Below are 21,900 nucleotides of genomic sequence, written 5' to 3'. Positions count from 1 at the left end.
TGGAAAGAAAAGATGATAGAAAAACACCAGTTGCAGGCTTACGATGATTTTGAAGTCCTAACTAGCTAATACTGCAATCACATGTCAAGTGACTAAACTTGAGGCGAACCTTGTGAACAGAAGATCTTCAATTAGCTCTTCATCTGAACAAAGTAATATACCCTTCGCAGAGGCTTCAGTCGAGGAGAGATGAAGCTCGCTGCCCCGAATTGGGTATAGCAATAAATAGCTTGTGAACGTACCTACCAATATACATGGCATTCGGCGCCATCTCGCCTACGACAAAGTCCCTACGCTTTGATATTCCGATCTCGCTTTTAGTACTGTTTTTCAATCCGCTGGCTAGATCTCTTCTCCGAAATCCTCATGATGCAGCTTCATATATAGGCATGAAAGAGCCGGTATAGTACTATTTCTTCATTTTCCTTCTTTCATTAAAGTGGTACTAGTCTTGTAAGGGTGATCCCAAGTCAACGAGACTTTCCGGTGAGGGTTGAGGGGGAATGTCTATTGTATCCAACCTTATCCTTGTTTTGCAAAGATGCTGTTTCCACGACTCGAACTGGTGATATTTTGGTCACAAAGGAGCAATATTTCCATTGCATCAAAACTCGCCTCATGGTACTAGTGTTGTAAACACAATAATTCATAAGATATTAGCGAGCTAGCTATACGATCATAAGGTACAAATATATAAACTCCAAATTCTCACAGAAAATATTAAAGCCTCATGGTCATGTATAAGGGACAGAATATAACACACATTTAGTACAGCTTTATATATATATGTATATTATAAACTTATGAAACGAATATAAACTATGTCATCATATGATCTCAATTCTCACCAGTACTATGTGTTTATTTTCAAAGTTTAGACCTAGTTGATGAATTATTCATGAAATTTGTCAACGCAAAACAGTTGTGAGATGAAATCGATCTGCAAAACTACTATTAATAGTTGGTCAGTAATACATAAAAGGAGAAATTAGGTTCTCATCCTTATTTTTTCTATTGCATTGATTCAAACCATATTTCATTTACTTTTTGATCAAGGTCCCTAACTTTTAATGAATGTCATTCTTTCAGTTATAAATTATTTACATATCAACATAATTAAATTTTATTTTTAATATATATTCATTTAGTGTTAGAGACGTTACATTTGGTATATTTATATTTATGGTTAAACTTAGTATCATATATTTCTATTTTTAGTTTGCAACCATTTTTTATTTTGTACCAATTTTCTTTTTAGTTTTAGTTTGTACCATATATTAATTTCATTTTGTGCCCATATTTTAAATTTTTTTATTTATACTCATAATTTATGTATAATGTACCCATTTATCTTTATAAATGTACCACTTTTGTTATATGTAAAATGTACCCTTTTTTTTGGGATAAATGTACCATTTTTTTAATGTAAAATGTATCCATTTTTTAATGTAAAATCTATTTATAATGTATATATATGTGTGTATGTATGTATTCTATAATAAAATGTACCCATTTTTTAATTTTTTTGAACATTTATTATTTTAAAGTTATATTGTTACGTGTTTTTATCTATTTATTCAATCAAAATTTTTGAGTATTTTCTTTTTTTATTGTATTTGTTTTTAATTTATATGCCATACAATATGGGGTTTTTAATTTATATGCCATACAATATGGGGTTTTAAATCCCATAATATGTCAAGTACTTAATATCAGACATATGAAAATACATATCAATAGCAATAATGAGGTGTACAAAGTCAAAGGACTTTGATAAAAAAATTGAATACAATTAAGATTTAAGTCAAAGAATGTTAGTGGCTAGGGACCGAATCCAAAGTCTCCATATATAAAATTTAGGGGTGTGCTATTCACACATCCCTTTTTACTTCTCACACACCATTTGTTAATTTTTGCCCTTTGATATTCTTTAATTCAGTCGATCCGATGGCCACAAATTAAGAGGGTGTGTATGAAGTAAAAAAGGGTGTGTGGATAGCATACCCCTAAAATTTACTGTCATATCTCCTGTTGTAATCATATGATATCATCATCAATTGCATCATCTAATCATACGATTTTATTATATTTTCAGCTCCAAATAGAATCAACTTTTTTAACGCAAGTTTTATTATGGTTAACAATGTATGGTATCTACTGTAGATGCCCAGCTAAGCCAAAACAATCATATCTTACAAAGTCAAGCTTAAGTAACTGATAGGATGTTATTCAGATAATTAATCTACAACCACGAGATAAAAATCATGTTGGAAAAAAACCCAAAATGTCGTAGAGAAATATCAAAGTCGTAGAAGTTGTGTAGATCTTTTTGGTCACAGAAGAGATGGCAACAATTATTGACAATTGTGGCACAATTAGTGCCATCTCTCCTGCGAACATAAATCCCCCAACCTTAATACCTCTCTCCCTCTCTCCCTTCCTCTCATTGAATTTGGAGAATGTTGCATTTTTCTTTAGTAGAATAAAGAAAATAGGACATATGCATAAAGAAATAAAAGGGTTTCATGTCGCAAGAGGATGGAACATACTGCTAGCTAGTGCGCAGCTCGTGCCATCTCTCATGCGACATGAATTCCTCAACCTCTTTATATCTTATTTGTTTCTCTATTGAATGTGTTAATGGCTTCAAGACCTTAGATAGCCCCATATTTATAGGCATGAGCCTAGGCCGATGTTTGTCCTCGGAGAATGTTAGGTTTTTTCACAATACAAGGAAATTACCTATACATTACCATGACGTTTGCTTTTAATTTGCAAGGAATTGCCTGTGATCGCATAAAGTAATACATAAAGTGAGATATGCTAATGAATAAAATCAATCAAATATGTTTTTCAAAGTTTGGAACATTGGCCTAACAACCACACATTAGAAAGCCACTAGTAATTACAGGGTCATTTTTCCACTGGCCAGTCAAAAAAAAGGAAAGAGATGTTAGACTTTTGTTTTCTTTTTCTAATATTTGTCGTATATTAGAACTAATCACAAAATTTAACTTGCAGAGTATTACTACAACAAAGTGGTTCTTAGCGATGAAATTTTCAATGAAGAAATTATCAATTTTGATCCGCAAAGCATTTCGTATGCTGCGGTAAAATGTGTTTTGAAATGTTGATGGGAGTGTAAGAACAGCTGGAGAGATGTATATTTTAAAAGATAAAATCTAAAGAAAACTTGTCTGATTCTGTGCAACTTTTGGATCTAAATATAGCTGCTTGTTTCATACATCTGATATATTGCCGATTTTCGAACTTGTTTTGCACATCTTATTATGTTTAGGGTTTCTTTATCCTTGACTGCCATCATTTGGATTAATGGATATATTTCAATTGGTTATGCCAATGGCATGAAGCCCATGACCCAATCGGCTTTGGAGCAATAATCCATGACCTTCCCGCGCGTGGAGATGGAGATTCTAACATACATTCCCCTCTGTGTGTGTATTTTTGGGAGAAGAGTTAATTTTGTACTTAAACTATCAGCTTAGTGAAAATTAGGTTTTTGAATTATTTTTCGGTAATAAGTTCCTAAATTCATTAAAAATTGCTAATTTCATCACTACTATTATATTCAAAGCTATTTTATCTAATTTTTTGTCAACTTAAGTCAATTGACACACTTTATAATGTAATACTGACATTTTGTTGCATATAAACCTTTCATATAGGTTGCAAATCTAGCGTCTAATTTACCCTCCAAAGTTAACTTCATATACTATTTCGCTATGGAAAATTATCAATCTACCCTCCAATGTGTATCACATACAAGTAACGTGACTTAAATTAACGGAGACTTGAATATAGTAGCTTCGACTTTAATATTAAGAATGCAATTGGCAGATTTTTATAATTCAAGGACTGATTTTTCTAGAAAAAAAATAGTTTAAGGACCTAATTTTTACTTAGGTGATAATTTAGAGACTAAATTGACAGTTCACCTTATATATAATTTTTAAAAGAGTATTCCCTCTCTATATTTCGGATTGATTTCAAATGATGAATATACATCAAATTACACCCAAAAATCTCACATGAGAGATATAAGCTCAATTAGACCCAAGAATTTATGCCCACCCCACGGGGAAAGTCTTTCTTTTTATTTTTACCTAAACCTTTATAATTTGTAAGTCCTTTTGTAAGTGTAACGCTTCAAGTCGTGTCGTGTGATCCCTTCAATGATGTATTATTTTCTATTATCACAAGCACAAAAACCATCATTCACAACCACAATTAGCACATATTTCACACTTAAATGGACAACTATTTGGCTAAATGGGTACCTATTGGTCATCCCATTGACGTCCACCAAAAAATTTCAAAACTCAATTGTTGCCTTTGATAAATTATATTTTTTTGTTATATTGTAGCGTTCTGAGTTCTGAATCTAGCCTACTCTTACCTATCATCACTCTACACCCACCCTCACCGTCTACTAACCTTAGTACCTCTGAAATAGTATTTACTCTAAAAAGGAAACAAAATTAAATAGACAAAAAAAAAAAAACATGTATTTCTCCTTTCTTGTTAAGATTTGGTTCACTCTCATTGATGGAAGGCAATTAAGAACACTACGCATAGCGGTAAATGTTGAAAGGAACTTGACATCAACAATAGGGTTTGCTGCAACTAGCGAAACAGAAAGTTGTGGACTCATGTAAAATGATTGCACCAAAACAATTTTTGTGTTTAAATGGTCTATGAATACAAGGCAATTTACACACGTTATTGAATCAAATAGTGGCCCCATATCCCACAGTTATCTTCCATACCATTCATGTCAATTGCATATGTTCTATTGTTCTTGTTTGAGAGAAATTTTGATGTGTAAGGTAATATATATTTTTTTATAGGGAGACTTTGGATGCGGTCCCTAGTTATGAATAGTCTTTGACTGAAACCTTGTTGGTTTTCAATTTTTGATCCAAGTCCCTGAAATTAATTGATAATTTATTTCTATGTACGTTACTATATTTTTTAAATTAAAAATTAAAATTTATAGTTGTTTATAGTAATGAGATTTTAAATAAAAAACCATAATTTGTGGGATTAAAAATATTAAAATATAAATATACTATTGTGTGTGTGTGTGTAAACATGGATACATTCATAAAAAATAACCAAAAAATTATTGTATCAAAACATGGATACATTCTTCAAAATGGGTACATTTAGCAAAAATAAAAATGGGTACAAATAAATAAAAAAATATGGGTACAATACAAATAAAACTTTAAAAAATATGGGCACAAAAAGAAATTAATATATGGGTACAAATTAAAACTGAAAGGAAAATTGGTACAAATTAAAAAAGGGTTGCAAATTAAAAATGGGTACAAACTAAAAATAAAAATATATGATAAAAAATTTAGCCATAAATATAAATATACTAATTGTAATATTTTTAATATTAAATGAATATATTTAGAAATAAAAAATATTTTATTATTGAAATAATTAATGATATTATTAATACAAAGGACCTTGATCAAAAATTGAAAAGTAATAAGGTTTTAATCAATAGAGTAGTAAAAATAAGGATGAAAACCTAATTACTCCTTTTTTATAACTGTATCATGTTTTCTGTAGTCCAGGACCAAGGGGCACGTGTCTCCTCTCAGTCTTTTGGGTTGAAATAAAATATGTGCTCATAAAATAATATTATGCTAAAATTATAAGACCACAAGCCTCTTTCTTCCTTTTTTTCCCTGTATGCCATGGTCCTCCAGATAATTAATAAAAGAAAACCTTATAAACTTTTTTCCCATCACCACTTCCATAAGAGGCCAGAAAAAACCTTGTGAGTGAATTTCACTTGAAGAACAGAATAATCAATGGTGGAAGCAAATGATGTAGTTAATTCATGAGCTCTTTGCTCCATTTTTTTGTTCTTGCCGATCCTCTTAGTCCAGAAAATTAATAATTAGATCATAATGAAATTGCTTTATAATTCCAGGATGTGCTAGTATCAATTGCTATTGCTTAACTCTTTATCATGATGTTTCTCTTCCAGTTTTGATATTTTTTTTCCTTATAAAGTTTTCCTATTTAGATTCCAGAACCCATATACGTCAACAAAAATATTTGTCTCGTGATCAAAGCTCATTATGAAAAAAAAGTTATTCATTGTACGTAGAACTAACTTTGAAAGTGGTGAGAGAGCGAGAATGACTCAGATGTATGAGAATTGTATGTTCATCTCTGGCCTTGAACCTTTATTTATACTAATCATGATGGATTTTCTTGCATTACAAGTAACACAAAATCTATGAGGATTTGATCCAAATCCTATTCAGATTCTCCTTTAATTAAGTTTATACAATCATATTCCAAAATAAACGCACTAATTACAATATTCTCTTGTGTACAACTTAAGAAGTAGTTGCATCAAGTCTTCATGATTTGGAGAGGATAGTTGTTGCCGTCAGTTCTCGGCATGTACAAATAGTTGCTAACATGAGTCTCATATTAGGGGTGCATATCAAAAGAAAAATCTCACAAAAACGAAAGCTACGGTGGGTAATCTAATAGACTAAGTAAAAAAAAGTGAGTTAATGCAGTAATATGTCAGTCTCTCACATCTTTAGAATGATCATTAACAGACTCAAGGGTATGATCAAACCAAAATATATCCCTCGTCAAAACCTCATCATGACCAACCTAGATTTACCTCTTTACCATCTATTAATTTAAAGAAAAGTCTACCATGCAACTGTAATGAGAAAGAAAAAAAAAAAACTTTCTGCTGCAATGAAGATCAGTTAAATGCTTATAAATAAAAAAACAGTAAACATGAACTTAACTGATTGGAAATTTATGAATTGACAGTTGAAGCCACCACCACCTAGAATGCTAGATAGAGGGAGAAGCTCCCAACCCTACGAAAAGAACTCCTAAAAGCATATATCATGAAATCATTGATGCCTCAAATCGGATCATTATTTAATTGAATCATATGCTATGCAAGAAATTGTGCCTTCAGGGATCATTAGTTGATTGAATCTTATATGGAGCACAGCACCGGAACGAAAAGATCATTGTTTAACAACTTGTACATACACATACACATATATATTTGTTCAATAATATTCCGGCCTAGAAAAATTAAAGTCAAATCAATTAAACTAAGATTAAAAAGGCTAATTTGCTGCTATCTCCAAACAATAGCTTGCTTGAATATTTAGCAAAAGATACAAACACCAGTTGCAGGCATACGATGATTACTAAGTTCTAATTAATACTGCAATCACATGTTAAATGACTAAACTTGCAGTGAACCTTGTGAACAGAAGATCTCCAATTAGCTCTTCATCTGGACAAATATACCCTTCTCAGAGGAAATCATGTGCTTGAGTCCTTCACTACCTAGCTAATGATCAAAACCCCCGCCAACCAGTCCATGCGTTTCTCCATTGCCTGTGTAGAAGTGGACGTCGCAGGTGGCCAGATCTAGCTAAAAGGAGAGGAAAAACCGATGTGCATTTGGATCTTGGAAAAACATTTTGTAGGTACTTTTGCTTTTTCTTCTATTTTTCGGCACAAATTACACACATACTTTCTGTCTTTTCGATCCCTAGCATGTATATAAGCATTTACCATGATCCATTGATCCAATGAAGGTTTGATCCAAGAAGATTGGTTTAGTTCTTAAACAAAATCTTAGAGTACAATAATATACGCATGACGCCAAAACTCAAAACAGACAACAAAATACAGAAAAAAGGGTAAAATAATATTACTTCACCTGCTCTTTCTCCAAGCATGCAAAAAAAATTAAAGATGGGTTTCTTTTCTGCGTAATCAAAACGCTAGAGGCTTCAGTCGAGGAGAGATGAAACTCGCTGCCCCGAATTGGCTAGCTATATATAGCCTGCAACCGCAGCTACTACCAATATACATGGCATTCGGAGCCATCTCACCTACGACCTGCGCTTTGATATTCCGATCTCGCTTTTAGAACTGTTTTTCGATCCGCTGGCTAGATCTCTTCTCCAAAATCCTCATGAGGCAGCTTTATATTTAGGCATGAAAGAGACAGTACAGTAGATGTCTAGCTAAAACAATCATATCTTGACAAAGTCAAGCTTAATTAGTAACTGATACTATATATATATATATTATATTCAGATAATTAATCTACAACCATAAGATAAAAATCATGTCGGAATCAAAAAACCCCAAAATGTCGTAGAGAAAGATCAAGGTCGTTGAAGTTGTGTAGAGCTTTTTGGTCACGGGAAAGATGGCAACAATTGCTTGTAGTTGTAGCACAATTAGTGCCATCTCTCCTGCGAACATAAATCTCCCAACCAATTTTAATTCATCATATCTCTAGAGATCTCTCCCTCTCTCCCTTCCTCTCAATGAATTTGGAGAATGCTGCATTTTTCTTTAATAAAATAAAGAAATTACTACATCTGGATAAAGATATAAAGGGTTCCATGTCGCAAGAGGATGGAACATGCTACTAGCTTGAGCGTAGCTCATGCCATCTCTCTTGCAACATGAACCCCTCAAACCTCTTTTATATCTTCTTTGTTTTGTGTTGATTATGGTTTCAAGACCTTAGATAACCCCATATTTATAGCCATGCATGTTTCTTTCTGTACTGGGAGAATGTTAGGTTTTTTTCACAATATAAGGAAATTAAATATACATTACCACGAAGTTTGCTTTTAATTTGCAAGGAATTTTCCTGTGATTACATAAAGTGAGATAAATTGGCATATTCTAATGAACTTAATTAATCATTCTTCAAAATTAAATATGTTATTTAAAGTTTGGAACACTGGCCTAACCACACACACGTACGTTAGAAACTCACTAGTAACTTACAGGGTTCATTTTTCCATTGGCCAGTCAAAAGAAAAGGAAAGAGATGTTAGACTCATGTTTTCTTTTCTAATATTCGTCGTATATTAGAACTAATCCCAGAATTTAACTTGTAGTGTATACCTACAACAAAATGCATGGTTCTTAGCGATGAAATTTTCAATGAAGAAATTATCAACTTCCCATGAAAAGTGAGACAATTTTGATCCAAAAGCATTTCGTATGCTTCAGTAAAAGTGTCTTGAAATGTTGATGGCCTGATGGGAGAGTAAGAACTGCTGGAAAGATGGATATTTTGAAAGAGGAAATCCAAAGAAAACATGTTTGATTCTGTGCAACTTTTGGATCAAATATAGCTATTTTTTTCATACATCTATGTAATAATATTGCAGATTTTCGAACTTGTTTTGCACGTCATATTATATTTAGGGTTTCTTTTTCCTTGATTGCCATCATTTGGATTATTGGATATATTTCATTGGGTTTATGCCAATGCCTTGAAGCCCATGACCCTATCAGCTTTGGAGCCATCCATACATTCCCCACGCGTGGAGATGGAGATTCTAAAATATATTCCCCTCTCTCTCTCTCTCTCTCTCTCTCTCTCTCTCTCTCTCTCTATTCTAAAATATATTCCCCTCTCTCTCTCTCTCTCTCTCTCTCTCTCTCTCTCTCTCTCTCTATATTTATTTTAAAGAGTATTCCCTTTTCTATATTTCGGATCTCATTTCACATGGCGGCCTTACATCCAATTTACACCAAAAAATCTCACATGAGAGAGATAAGCTCGATTACACCTAAGAATTTACGCCCATCCCAGGGGAAAAAATCTTTCTTTTTATTTTTACCTAAACTTTTATAATTTTGTAAGTACTTATTTTATAAACATTACTCTTCAAGTTGTGTGGTGTGATCCCTTCAGTGATGCATTATATATTTCATTATCACGAGCACAAAAACTACCATTCGCCACCACAATTAGCACATATTTCACACTTAAATGAACATCCATTTAGCTAAACGGGTACCCATAGGTCATCCCTACTGGCGTCCACCAAAAGATTTTAAACTAGCTTGTTGCCTCTACGAAATTTTAATTTTGGTTATATTGTAGGATCCTGAATTCTAGATCTAGCATACTCTTACCCATCACTCTACATCCACTCTCACCGTCGGCTAACCTTATTGCCTCAAAAATTATTAACTCTAAAAAGAAAAAAAAAATAATTAGACCAAAAAACACTTGTATTTCTCTTTTTTTGTTAACATTTGGTTCTCTCTCATTGATGGAAGTGAATTAAGCACTCTAGTGCATGGTGGTAAATGTTGAAAGGGACTTGACATCAACATTAGGGTAATTTGCTGCAACTAGTAAAACACAAAGTTGTGGACTCATGTAAAATGATTGCACCAAAACATTTTACATGTTTTTATGGTCTATGAATGAAGGGCAATTTACACACATGTATTGAATCAAATAGTGGCCCCACATCCCACAGTTGTTTTCCATACAATTCACGTCAATTGCATATATTCTATTGTTTTTGTTCGAGAGAAATTTGATGTGTAGTCGGTGATAAATATTTTTTTAACTGTATCATGTCTTGTGTAGTCAAGAATATATCAGTTTGTATCTATATCTCTCGTCATCGTAACAGATGCATTATGATCAATGTCTTAAAAATCGATATTATCGGCGATATTTCGCCGATAATATTGTTTTTTTGATCGGCCGATATTTTTTTGAGTAAAATTAAAATATCTTTAAAATATCGCGATATTCGTCGTTGTCGCCGCCGCCGGGAGGTGAGAAAGGGAGGAGGAAACCACAGGTGGTGGGTACGAGCTGAACAACAGCAAAATCACGTCCCCCAGGGTGTAGAGAGACCGTAAAAAGGCCCCAAGCAACTCGGCGGAGTTGCAGAGAAGAGATGAGGGGGGGAGAACCGGAGAAGGATCGAGTTCGAGAGACTGAGGGAGAAGAAGAAGGATGGAGAGACTGAGGGAAGGATCCAGATCGAGATCGAGATTCGAGAGAGTCTGAGGTGATGAGGTGACCCAACATATTGGACGGACTACGGAGAGACCGGACCGAGAGAGAGAAGGAGACGGAGAGACCGAGGGAGAGACGGAGACGGAAGGCTCTGTGTTCTCTGCTTGTTGCGTGTGCGTGTGAAGGAGACGGAGAGACCGAGGGAGAGAAGGAGACGGAGAGACCGAGGGAGAGAGAGAAGGATCCAGAAAGGTATGCGTGTGTGCGTGTTCGTGTGTGCTTGTTGCGTGTGCGTGTGTGTGTGCTTGTTGCGTGTGTGTGTGCTTGTTGCGTGTGCGTGTGTGCGTGTTGCATCGTGTGTGTGTGTGTGTGTGTTGCAGAGTGTTGCAGAGGTGAAAATAGGTGAATGTGTGTGTTGCAGAGTGTTGCAGAGGTGAAAATAGGTGAAAATAATTTTGCACCCAGAGGTGAAAAGATGTGAAAATAATGTGCCTGTGACTGTGAGATGTTAGGTTAGTGTGAGTGTGTGTGTGCCAATAATTTTGCAAATAAATCCAAAGAAAACCCACTGAAACTGAACCAAACTGTCATATGCCCATACTGCCATACAGGCATGTAGCCTTACACCTTCAAATCACATGAGAATCATTTTCCGTGAAAAAAAATCTTGATAAGACAAAAAGATATATCCGTGTGTGAAAAAAACAGTGACAAGACAAAAATGTATGGTGGAGTGGTTTCTCACTGTCAAACCCATGTGTGTGTGTAAAAAAAAAACACTGCCAAAAGTTCAAAACCGTGTGCGTCCCAGAGGTGGAGTATCAGATCATCACACATTTTTTGACCCTTCGAAAATTGAAAAACCTTTATTACACATTTCCGTTTCTTCTTCTTCCCTTAGCCCTTTCAGATCCTTTCCAAAACCTTTTCTCTCTCATTTATTCACAGACGGCAAGCTGCAGAGGATCGTCGAGGTTTTGCTGCTGCTACGTACGACATCGAAAGTTCCAGATTTGTTACATTTAAGGTAAGTTTACAAACTTACATTTATATTATTGTAATTTATACAACAACAAAAAAATTTGTGCGGACCCATGCATGAGATTATTTAATTTTCACATCCTCACACTATCGTAAATGAACTTTCCAACACCAAAAGAGGGGCAAAACATTTACTAACTTTGCTTTATGGCTTTGTTCGAACTCGTTTGCTCCTGATTATCCATTTTGATTAAACAATTTCTACATACCTCCCACGAAAAGGGTCCATAATCAATCCTTTTAGTCTCCATTTTCAAAGAATATAAAAGAGACGGCAAGGAAAAGAAAAGGAAAGAATAAACAATTTTAAAAAGTTTTAAAACACTTTTCTCAAAAAAAAAGAAAAAAAAAGAAAAAGGTTTTAAAACACTAAAAAAGAAAGAAGTTTGTCTAGAACACTTTATTAATTCTTAACAATTTGTAATAATATATAATACAAACACTAGTTAAGTTGGATATATAGATAATGTACATATATAAGGAGGTTAATTATACAAAAAAATTTGTGTGGACCTGTGCATGTGATCTAAGAACCAAATAATATGTTAATTTTTTGAAGTAATTAAGTAATGTTGTATAATTATTCCCTAGGATAATTTTAATATGTTTAATGTTATTTATTATTTTATTATCAAACTGGTTATTATTCATTAATATTAGGTTTTATTATTCCATATTCTTTTTATAATTTCTACACCTTACAATCATTTTGTTTACTTCCTATTTAATTCTTTTGTAGAATAACTTTATTATTTAGGTTCTCTTATATAACCGTCACTACTATATTTTTTGGCCAAAAAATAATTGCATAATTTCCATGCAAAATAAATACAGGTACGTTTAAGATGTCTAAACGTGATCCAGCTTGGGAACATGGAGACCCAATAGACGGAAACAAACATGGCACAATTTGCAAATATTGTGGTCATGTAATGAAGAGTGGCGGAGTGACACGACTTAAGCACCATCTTAGTGGATTAGATCCAGGATATAATGTCCAACGATGCGATAGTGTCCCCCCAGAAGTGAAGGCATTCATCACCACATTATTAAAAAATAAAAAACACCAGAAGGAAAAGAAAACATATGGAATGGAAAATATTCGAGCTGGGCTACGAGAAGAAGTCATTGGCCAAGCGGTTGATAGTGATGATGATGACGATGAGGACGAATGTGATGATGACATGGGACCTGAAGAACGGCGCAATTTCAAACAAGCATTACGTGCCTCCAAATAGTCAGCATGGGAAAGAGAACACCTTCATAAAATTCCTAATAGAGGACAAGGTTCCAGGACAAGTGATGGTGCACAAATGAGACGGGGAGGCAGTCTTAGAGAATTACAACCAACACCACCAATAGCCCCAAGTTTATATAACTCATCCAAAGCACGTCAAAAGAGTGTTTGGAGTTATTTCAAGGGAGGTAATGTGAAGGAGGGAATGGGGCGTCTAATTAGCAAGTTCTTTATCTATGAAAATGTCCCTGCTGAGAAGGCATCATCACATCATTTCAAAAATATGGTATTGGGATGTCAATAGGCCAGTGTTGGAGTACAACCTCCCACTCCCTATGAGGTAAGAAAAAAATATTTGGAAATGGAGCATAAAGACATTGACGAGTATGTTAACAAGTTGAGGTCAAAGTGGGAAACTAATGGTTGCACAATCATGTGTGACGGATGGACTGGCCCAACCAGATTGTCTATCATAAACTTCATGGTATACTCCAAGGGAAAGACAATTTTTTTTAAGTCCGTTGATGCTTCAGACCATATAAAGAACTACAAGTATATTTACAAGTTATTGAGGGATGTAATCATGGAGGTGGAAGAGCATAATGTTGTCCAAGTCGTGACCGACAACGGTTCTGCATTTGTTAAAGCTGGAAAAAAGTTAATGAAGCATCATAATGTGTTTTGGACATCATGTGCAGCACATTGTATTAATCTCATGTTTGAGGCAATGGGGAAGAGAGAGAATATTGCTAATGTTGTAAAAAGAGCTAGAACGATCACAAATTATATTTACAACCACGGTTGGTTGTTGGCAAAGATGCGTGAATTTTGCAAAGGAGAAGTTATTCGTCCAGCTACCACTCGATTCGCCACCAACTATATTGCATTAGACAGCCTACTTAAGAAGAAAGCAGGGTTGAAGCAATTATTCACTAGTGAAGATTGGGCCAACCACAATTTGAGCCGCTCAAATGCAGGTCGTATGGTGGAAAGTATAGTGCTTGATCATGCTTTTTGGACTCAATCAGAATATGTGTGCCAAGTGTTAGAACCTCTTTACAAAGTTTTACGGATTGTTGACACAGAAGTGTATCCTACTATGGGGGCAATATATGAGTTGATGCGTGTAGTGAAGGAGGAATTGGAAAGAAAACCTGGTGCAAGGTGGGCCATAAAGATAATTGATGACCGATGGTATAAAACATTATACCACGATTTGCATGCAGCAGGTATAAATTATGTCATAATTTGCAATTCATTTCTTTAGTTGCATAAATATTTTTTCTCTTATTAGCGTATGTGTTTCTTTGAACAACATATTATTTGAATCCTCGATACCAATACAGACCCGGTGTTGGAGATGATGGTGCCCTTATACGTGCTGTACATAATGTATACTCTAAATTGGACCCTGCATCACCAGAAGTTGGCCAATTTGGAAATGAGGTACACAATTACTTAAATTATAATAATTACTTTGTTGGATTAAACTAACACGATTTATTGAATTCAGCTAACATGGTTTAAAGATGCAAGAAGAACTTTTGGAGAACCAACATCAATTGCTGCTCGAACAACAATGTCTCCTAGTGAGTGTAAACATATTTCACTATAAGTTTATAATAGAATTTGTTCGAGTTATTAGGCTTATCAACATTGTTTTTCATTGTAGCTGAATGGTGGATCATGTATGGGACCGATGCACCAACTATGAGAAAGTTAGCAATCAAAGTATTATCACAAACAGCTTCCTCATCTGCTTGTGAAAGAAATTGGAGCACATTTGCACTCATACACACAAAGCAAAGAAATAGGTTGGCTCATAGTAGGTTGGAAAAATTAGTTTATTGCTACTACAACATGAAGCTTCAAATTCGAGATAAGGAAGCAGAAATAGATCATGTCAACCGTGGTGACCCACTAGATGTGTTTGATATTGTTGGTGAAGATGATGATACAGAGGGTAACCAACTTTATCAATGGATTAGACCTCTTCATTTAAATGATGATGAAGGCAACCCAGCTCCCAAAGTTGCTGAAGAAGCACGTAATGAAGGGATAAATGTAGAAAGAGTATTAGAGGAGGAGGTGGGATCTAGCAACGCTGACTCTTTGGAAGAACTTTTGCACCCAAGACCAAGAAACACTGGAATTCCACCTTCGTCCAATCCTACACAACCACAACATCGTGCTGATACTAATGATAGCTCTAGTACAAGATCAGGAGACTCACCTACCACTGGAGGTGGGAATGATGAAGGATACAGTGGAGCTGGAGGTAGTGGAGCTGGAGGTAGTAGTGGTGGATATGGAAACTATTATGGACCACCTCCCGGATTTATGACCCCCTTCACTGGTGAGGCAAACATCACGCATGCAACACAGGATGATGACCATGGCAGTAGGCGGGCAGGACCAGGAATTGGTGCCATAGGAAAGGACTATACTCGTAGAGAAAGAGGCAAGGGGATTTTGTCAAGTCAAGAAGATGACTCGTTATCTAGAATTTCGGACTTTGTTGGAGTGGGAAGTAGTAACTATGGTTATACTCATAACCAACCATTTCCCTACCCTTCATATCCCATTCCTGTTAGGATGGAATCGAGCGACTCATGGAAACAATCCCAGACTCAATCTTCAAATGATTTTGCTTATGGACAACCTCAACCAATCTCGGATCCATATGGGTGGCATGTTAACAATTACATGCAAAACTATTTTGGGGATTTATCATTTGATAACTACTCTTCACAATACACTCACTCTACACATAGAGATGATGAAGATAGTGAAAAATTTGAACCTCATAGGAACTCTATGTGGTACTAAAGTGTAAAATATTGTACTAATTCATTATATATAAATGATTATGGTGTGTTTAGACTTCTTTCATTAATTACTACATATTTTCTACACTCACAATGTTTGTCAGCTCGCTATATAATCAACTTGATAATGTTAAATCCATCATGCAATGCATTTCCTTCCAATTTTTTGTGATAAACTAATAGATAATTGACTAAATAAACATCCTGCAAAGTTTCAATAAAAATTTCCAAGTTTTTCTTACAATTTCCGTGGTTTCCATGTAATTTTTATCGATATCGATATTATCCCGATATTTCCATCGATATTTCCGTGTTTTCGGACTACTGATATTTCCGATATTACCGATATTTAATACCTTGATTATGATACATAGCCAATGACTAAGCTAATAGAGGACCAAGGGGCACGTGTCTCCTCTCAATCTTTTGGGTTGAAATAAAATATGTGCTCAGAAAATAATAAGGTTTTTATCATGAATAGTATCTGAAATTGACCTAATCCATCAAGATTGTCCCTAAATTTGAAAATCGATCAATGCCATCTCTGAAAATGAGTAGTACAAATCAATGTCGTCATTTCGTTTAAAAATTGTGTTAGTGTGCTAACATGGCACATTGTGAGCCCCCACTATCCAATATTTTTATGACATGTGGATTAAAATTAAGTTTTTATTTAAATAAAAAAATAAAAAGTAAAAGACGAAAAAGAAAAAACTCGACTCCATCCTTTCTCGTTGGGGCCGTCAAGAGTCGCCAAAAAGCTAGAGCACACGAATTTCAATCTCTCCACCGTCGCAAAGGGGTGGATGAATGAATGAACATAGTTGCTTCTTTCCCTTACTCTTTAATTTCCCGCGATCCCCCTTTCTCTCTATGTTAATTTCCTGCAATTGTCTCTTTACTTTATGTTAATTCCCTGCATTTCCTCCTTATTCCATGTATGATCCTATCAGAATACACATTCCACACACACCGGAATCATCCATTGCCGCAACAATCGTGCAGCTCCGGCTTCTCGGGCGGTGGAGCCGCTGCTTTGCTTCTTCTTCTTCTCTCAACTTCGCTGATTTGATTGTTCGTGCCGCATCCCCTCCTCGGTCGGCCATGGATTTGTTCGTGGTGCGATCGGAGAAGGGTGGTCGTGGTCGTAGTGTTGGAGAAGAAGATTGTTTTTGTAGTTGTGTCTTCTATGTTAGTCGAAGCAATCTAGTTTTTGGAAAGGTTATGGAGGTGACAAAGTAAAGCAGCAAATCACTGATTGGTACCAAAAACTACCGGTTGAAGTCAAGGAGACAGAATATGGGTTTGGCTGGGTGCGAAGACGAAGACGACGACGACAATTTGAGATATTAGAGATATATTTTTTTAGAATATTTTTTTTTTAATTTTTAAACACATTTCTTGTTTTTTTAATTAAAAATGAACTTTTTCTAATTCACATGGCACCATGTATTGGAGTATGGGGCCTACAATGTGCGACGTTAGCACACTAACATAATTTTTACCGGAATTTAAACAGAAGGACGACATTGATTTGCATCATCCATTTTCAGGGATCATATTGATTGATTTTCAAAGGGTAATGTTAGGGAGACTAAATTTAAAGACAAAATTTTGAAAACTAAAAAATATGTAAATTGATAATTGGTTTATTATTTAAATGTTGATAAACATGCTTATTCCTATTAGTGACACATCATTTGGTTTGCAAATTTAGTATCCAAATTTAGTCTCCCTAGCATTACCCATTTTCAAATTCAGGGACCATCTTGATGAACTAGATAAATTCCAGAGATCATTTGTAATAAAAATTCAAAATAATATTATGCTAAAATTATAAGACCACAACCCACTTTCTTCCTCTCTTTTTTTCCTGTATGCCATATTTTGCTGCCTGTGGTCCTCCACATAATTAATAAAAGAAAACCATATAAACTTTTTCCGATCAACACTTTCATAAAAGACCAAAAAAACTTTGTAAGTTAAATTCACTTCAATAACAGAATCTTCAATCGTGGAAGCAAATGATGTAGTTAATTATGAGCTATTTGCTCCATCTTTTCGTTCTTGCCGATCCTCTTAGCCCAGAAAAATTAATAATTATATCATAATGAAATTACTTTATAATTCCACGATGTGCTAATATCGATAGCTATTGCTTAAATCTTTATCATGATATTTCTCTTCCAGTTTTTATATTTTTTTTCCATATAAATTTTCCCTATTTAGATTCCAGAACCCATATACGTTATAAAAGAAGTGTAAAAATATTTATCTCTTGATCAAAGCTCATTAAGGAAAAAAAAAGTTAGTTGTTGTAAAGCTAACTTTCAAAGTGGTGAGAGAGAGAGAGAATGACTGAGATGTATGAGAATTGTATGTTTATCTCTTGATCTTGTATGTTTATTTATGAGCGATCCACAAAAGTTGATAAAAAGGGATAGGGGCGGAAAGAAGGGAGGTCCCCCTTTCTCGGGTAAAAGCGATCAGAATTCGAACATGCCGCGTTTTACTAGGAAGGATCGAACCATGGGAACGAATCTACAGGGCTATCACCTTCTTTGGCCCTATCTTCTTGCCTAATAAGTAACACTAGGTCTATGAGGATTCGATCTCCAACTCCTATTGGGATTCTTGTTTAAGTTTACACAATCACATTCCCAAATAAACACACTAATTACAATATTCTATCGTGTACAACTTAAGAAGTAGTTGCATCGGGTCTTCATGATTAGGAGATGGAGGTTGTTGTCATAAGTTCTCGACATGTACAAATAGTTGCTAACATGAGTCTCATAGTAGGGGGGCACATATCAAAAGAAAAATCTCACAAAAACCTTTGCTACGGTAGGTAATCTAGTAGATCTACTAAGGATAAAAAGGTGAGTTAATGCAAGATGTTAGTGCTTCACATCTTTATGATGATCATTAACACACACAAGGGTATAATCAACCCAAAGTAAATGCCTCGTCAAAACCTCATCATGGCCAGCCAGATTTACCTCTTTGCCATCTTTTAATCTAAAGAAAAACTCTATTGTGCAACTGTAATGAAGATCAACTAAATGCTTATAAATTAAAAAAACAGTAAACATAAACTGATAAACTTAACTGATTGGAAATGTATGAATTGACGGTTGAAACCACTACCACCACTTTTTAGACATCATTTGGTACGTCGAACTGTATTAACTATTTTAATCAAACTTCCTAATCTATGTATCAGATAATTCTAAGTAATAATTCAATGTTTGATGCAGTGTCAAATTAATTTTTACATCGGATAATATGTCAAACTATAATAATTTTAACTTAATAATTGATGTTAAAATGAAAAAAAAAATTAGGAAAAACAGAAAAAAAAGAAAAAAAAAAGAAAGTAAGAAAAAAGAATCCAGATTTCTCTACTTCATTTCTTCACCATCTTCCTCCCTACGCATTAAATCCCATCCTCCCATACAAATCTTACCCTCTTGCCCACTAATTGAAAATGGATTGAACAAGGATTTTGAACTTTCAAACAAATTTGAACGAAATTTATAAAAAAAAAAATTGCGCAGGCAAGGCATGGCCTTCTTTTTTTCTTCTGGTTTTTATTCTGTTGTAGAAATTAGAAAAAAAGAATAGATGAAAGGTGAGAATATGGAAGGAAAAAGAGAAGGATTGCTCTGCACTAGGTAATCTCTTTGAAGTCTCCCCAAACATTCTGGATAATCTTGGCTCGCGAAGATCTGAAAGAAAAATATAGAGGGATAGGAGACTAGGGTCTGCGACGATTGGCTTTGGAATGACTTCCAGGATCACTCCGATTGCTGCCATGGTTGGTTGGGTAGAAGGAAACACCTTGGTTGGAGGAAGAAGAACGAGGAACGAAGAGAGAGATAAGCCGACTAATTATCCTTCATTTTGGAGTGTATTAGTTAGCAGGTGTAGACCGGATAAAATAAATGAGTCTGAATAATTAGTCAGTTGGCTATTTAATACGAAAATGCATCAAACAATTGGCTTTGTACTATTAGTCATATCCAATACTTTATACAACGTGCTAAATGAGGCCTTAAAGTGCTCTACAGAGGGAGAATCTCTCAACCCTAGAAAAAGAAACTCCTAAAAGCATATATCATGAAATCATTTATACCCCACATTGGATCATTATTTAATTGAATCATTTGCTATGCAAGAAATTATGCCTTCAGGGATCATTAGTTGATTGAATATATGGAGCTAGGGCTGGGTTCGGTTTTGATCGGTTCGGTTTTTTGCCAAAACCGAAACCAAACCGAAATTTCGGTTCGGTTCGGTTCGGCCCAAATTTTTTTCGGTTTTTTTCGGTTCGGTTTTTTTTCGGTTCGGTTTTTTTCGGTTCGGTTTCGGTTTTTTTTCGGTTTTTTTTTTTTTTAAATGAATAAATTGAAATCTAAAATTTTAACATCTCTAACACAATTATAACATAAGCATTCCTACACAATCAAAATAAATATTTAAAGTTCAACTAAAATCATCAATCAAATCTTGGACGACCAGCCTGGCCAACCACATCAACAGCTTGTCCCACTCTAACAGGGATGGACAGTGGCTTGAGGTTCTCATCCACGGTCAACAACATTCTCGGCTAGCACAAGAAAAGTAGATACCAATATAACGTGAGAGAGACCAGATTTAATAACCGAAAAAAACTGCATATAAAGAAGAAAGTGATCAAACACCAACCTGCATTGCCAAAACAATAAAGTAGAGAATGTAATGATATTTCCCAAGAATGATGGCTTTCATATCAAGACATGCATGCAGCAAGGTAATGATTCCAGCAAGTGCCGTTCTATAAGTAGAAAGATAGTTTATAGATGTTAGACTAAGCCACCAAGCACCGTTCTGTCAGAAGTAGAAATGACGAGTGTATTTGCAGCCTCAAGGTTTACTCACGGTGATAGCAAGAAGCGATCAGAATGGTATGGATTTAGAGTTAACAGACCCTTTCCCAAATGTACAAGACCTTGAGCAATTCGCACCTGCAGACAGTGGCCAAAGATATTATATAACTGCAGACTGGAAAACTCAAAAGGAAAAGGAAAGAACAAAAAGATAGGACTCAAGATGTATTACACAGAAAAGAAGGCTGGCATCTTTGTAGTAATAACTTGAAAGATTGCGAAGCATGCCAGCTATTCTAGCGTTGTTGGTTCCCGCGCCTAGCAAACCTAATGAAATCACTGCAGCCTGAAGAATCCAAATGGAATATTAGACTCGCTATGAAATATGTGCCAACAATGGAGATGTTGAATGCTGTAATATGTTACCATTGCTACTTCTGAATCTGTATCGTGGCTAAGCCTGCTCAATGTGTCCATAACATTGACCTGGAGGAAACACCCAAATAGAACAGTGAAAAAGGCAACTATAACCCAAGTAACTTAACTTCCAAATGTAGAATCACTGGTAAAGATAAGTAAAGTCCAAACTTAAAAAAAATCAAAGTTTAAGTCTTCAAAAAGTTCAAATTTAAAACAAACATTACACTACTTCAAGTCTTTCACACCTAAAAATCAAAGTTTATTATTATGCTGTCATTGAGGGTCACAGCCATTGCATTCTTGGCCTTCTCAGGATTGCCTGCTCCCAATTCATTTGACACCCTTGTGCTACAAACAACAAAAAGGTACTATTTGATTCAATGTGCGAAACAGAATGCAGAATCGAAAAACTCGAAGTGATTAGTTAAACTTGGAATTTATTGTTCTACCAACCTTGCAGCATCACTGAGTCCATATGTAATCATGTATGCAATTGCTTCTGTATTCACACTAAAGATATGATTAGATTAGGGAAAATCTACTTGAGTCGAGCGAAAAATTATAAGTTTAGAGCTAGCCGAATGCTTACCAGATTGCAATCAGGGAAGTGTTTTGTTCAGCTTTTGGCATTACTCCTGCCATGAACACCAGAATCTCAAAGGC

General features: G+C 35.0%; 3 protein-coding genes across 3 annotated transcripts; 2 read left to right on the top strand and 1 right to left on the bottom strand.

Moving 5' to 3' along the window:
* Nucleotides 1-10,921: 10,921 nt before the first annotated feature.
* LOC126609941 (uncharacterized) lies at nt 10,922-14,759 on the top strand. Its single transcript, XM_050277872.1, has 2 exons — nt 10,922-11,867; nt 12,716-14,759. The coding sequence occupies exon 2, from the start codon at nt 13,480-13,482 to the stop codon at nt 14,383-14,385; it is 906 nt and encodes a 301-aa protein (XP_050133829.1). The 5' UTR covers nt 10,922-11,867; nt 12,716-13,479; the 3' UTR covers nt 14,386-14,759.
* LOC126609942 (uncharacterized) lies at nt 14,434-16,378 on the top strand. The gene is made up of 3 exons (XM_050277873.1): nt 14,434-14,564; nt 14,632-14,713; nt 14,791-16,378. Exons 2-3 carry the CDS (start codon nt 14,698-14,700, stop codon nt 15,945-15,947), a joined length of 1,173 nt encoding a protein of 390 aa, XP_050133830.1. The 5' UTR covers nt 14,434-14,564; nt 14,632-14,697; the 3' UTR covers nt 15,948-16,378.
* Nucleotides 16,379-20,356: 3,978 nt separating this feature from the next.
* On the bottom strand, nt 20,357-21,844 carry LOC126609936 (26S proteasome non-ATPase regulatory subunit 2 homolog A-like). The gene is made up of 8 exons (XM_050277868.1): nt 21,827-21,844; nt 21,691-21,747; nt 21,483-21,585; nt 21,244-21,303; nt 21,050-21,163; nt 20,870-20,955; nt 20,657-20,765; nt 20,357-20,558 (listed from the first exon to the last, which is right to left on the bottom strand). The coding sequence occupies exons 4-8, from the start codon at nt 21,292-21,294 to the stop codon at nt 20,448-20,450; spliced, it is 471 nt and encodes a 156-aa protein (XP_050133825.1). The 5' UTR covers nt 21,295-21,303; nt 21,483-21,585; nt 21,691-21,747; nt 21,827-21,844; the 3' UTR covers nt 20,357-20,447.
* Between the last annotated feature and the right edge of the window lie 56 nt (nt 21,845-21,900).

The sequence above is a fragment of the Malus sylvestris genome, chromosome 17 (assembly GCF_916048215.2).
Source record: "Malus sylvestris chromosome 17, drMalSylv7.2, whole genome shotgun sequence".
In the NCBI taxonomy this organism is placed as follows: Eukaryota; Viridiplantae; Streptophyta; class Magnoliopsida; order Rosales; family Rosaceae; genus Malus; species Malus sylvestris.
Note: the sequence above shows the minus strand (reverse complement) of the source record. Positions and strands in the feature narration are given on the sequence as shown.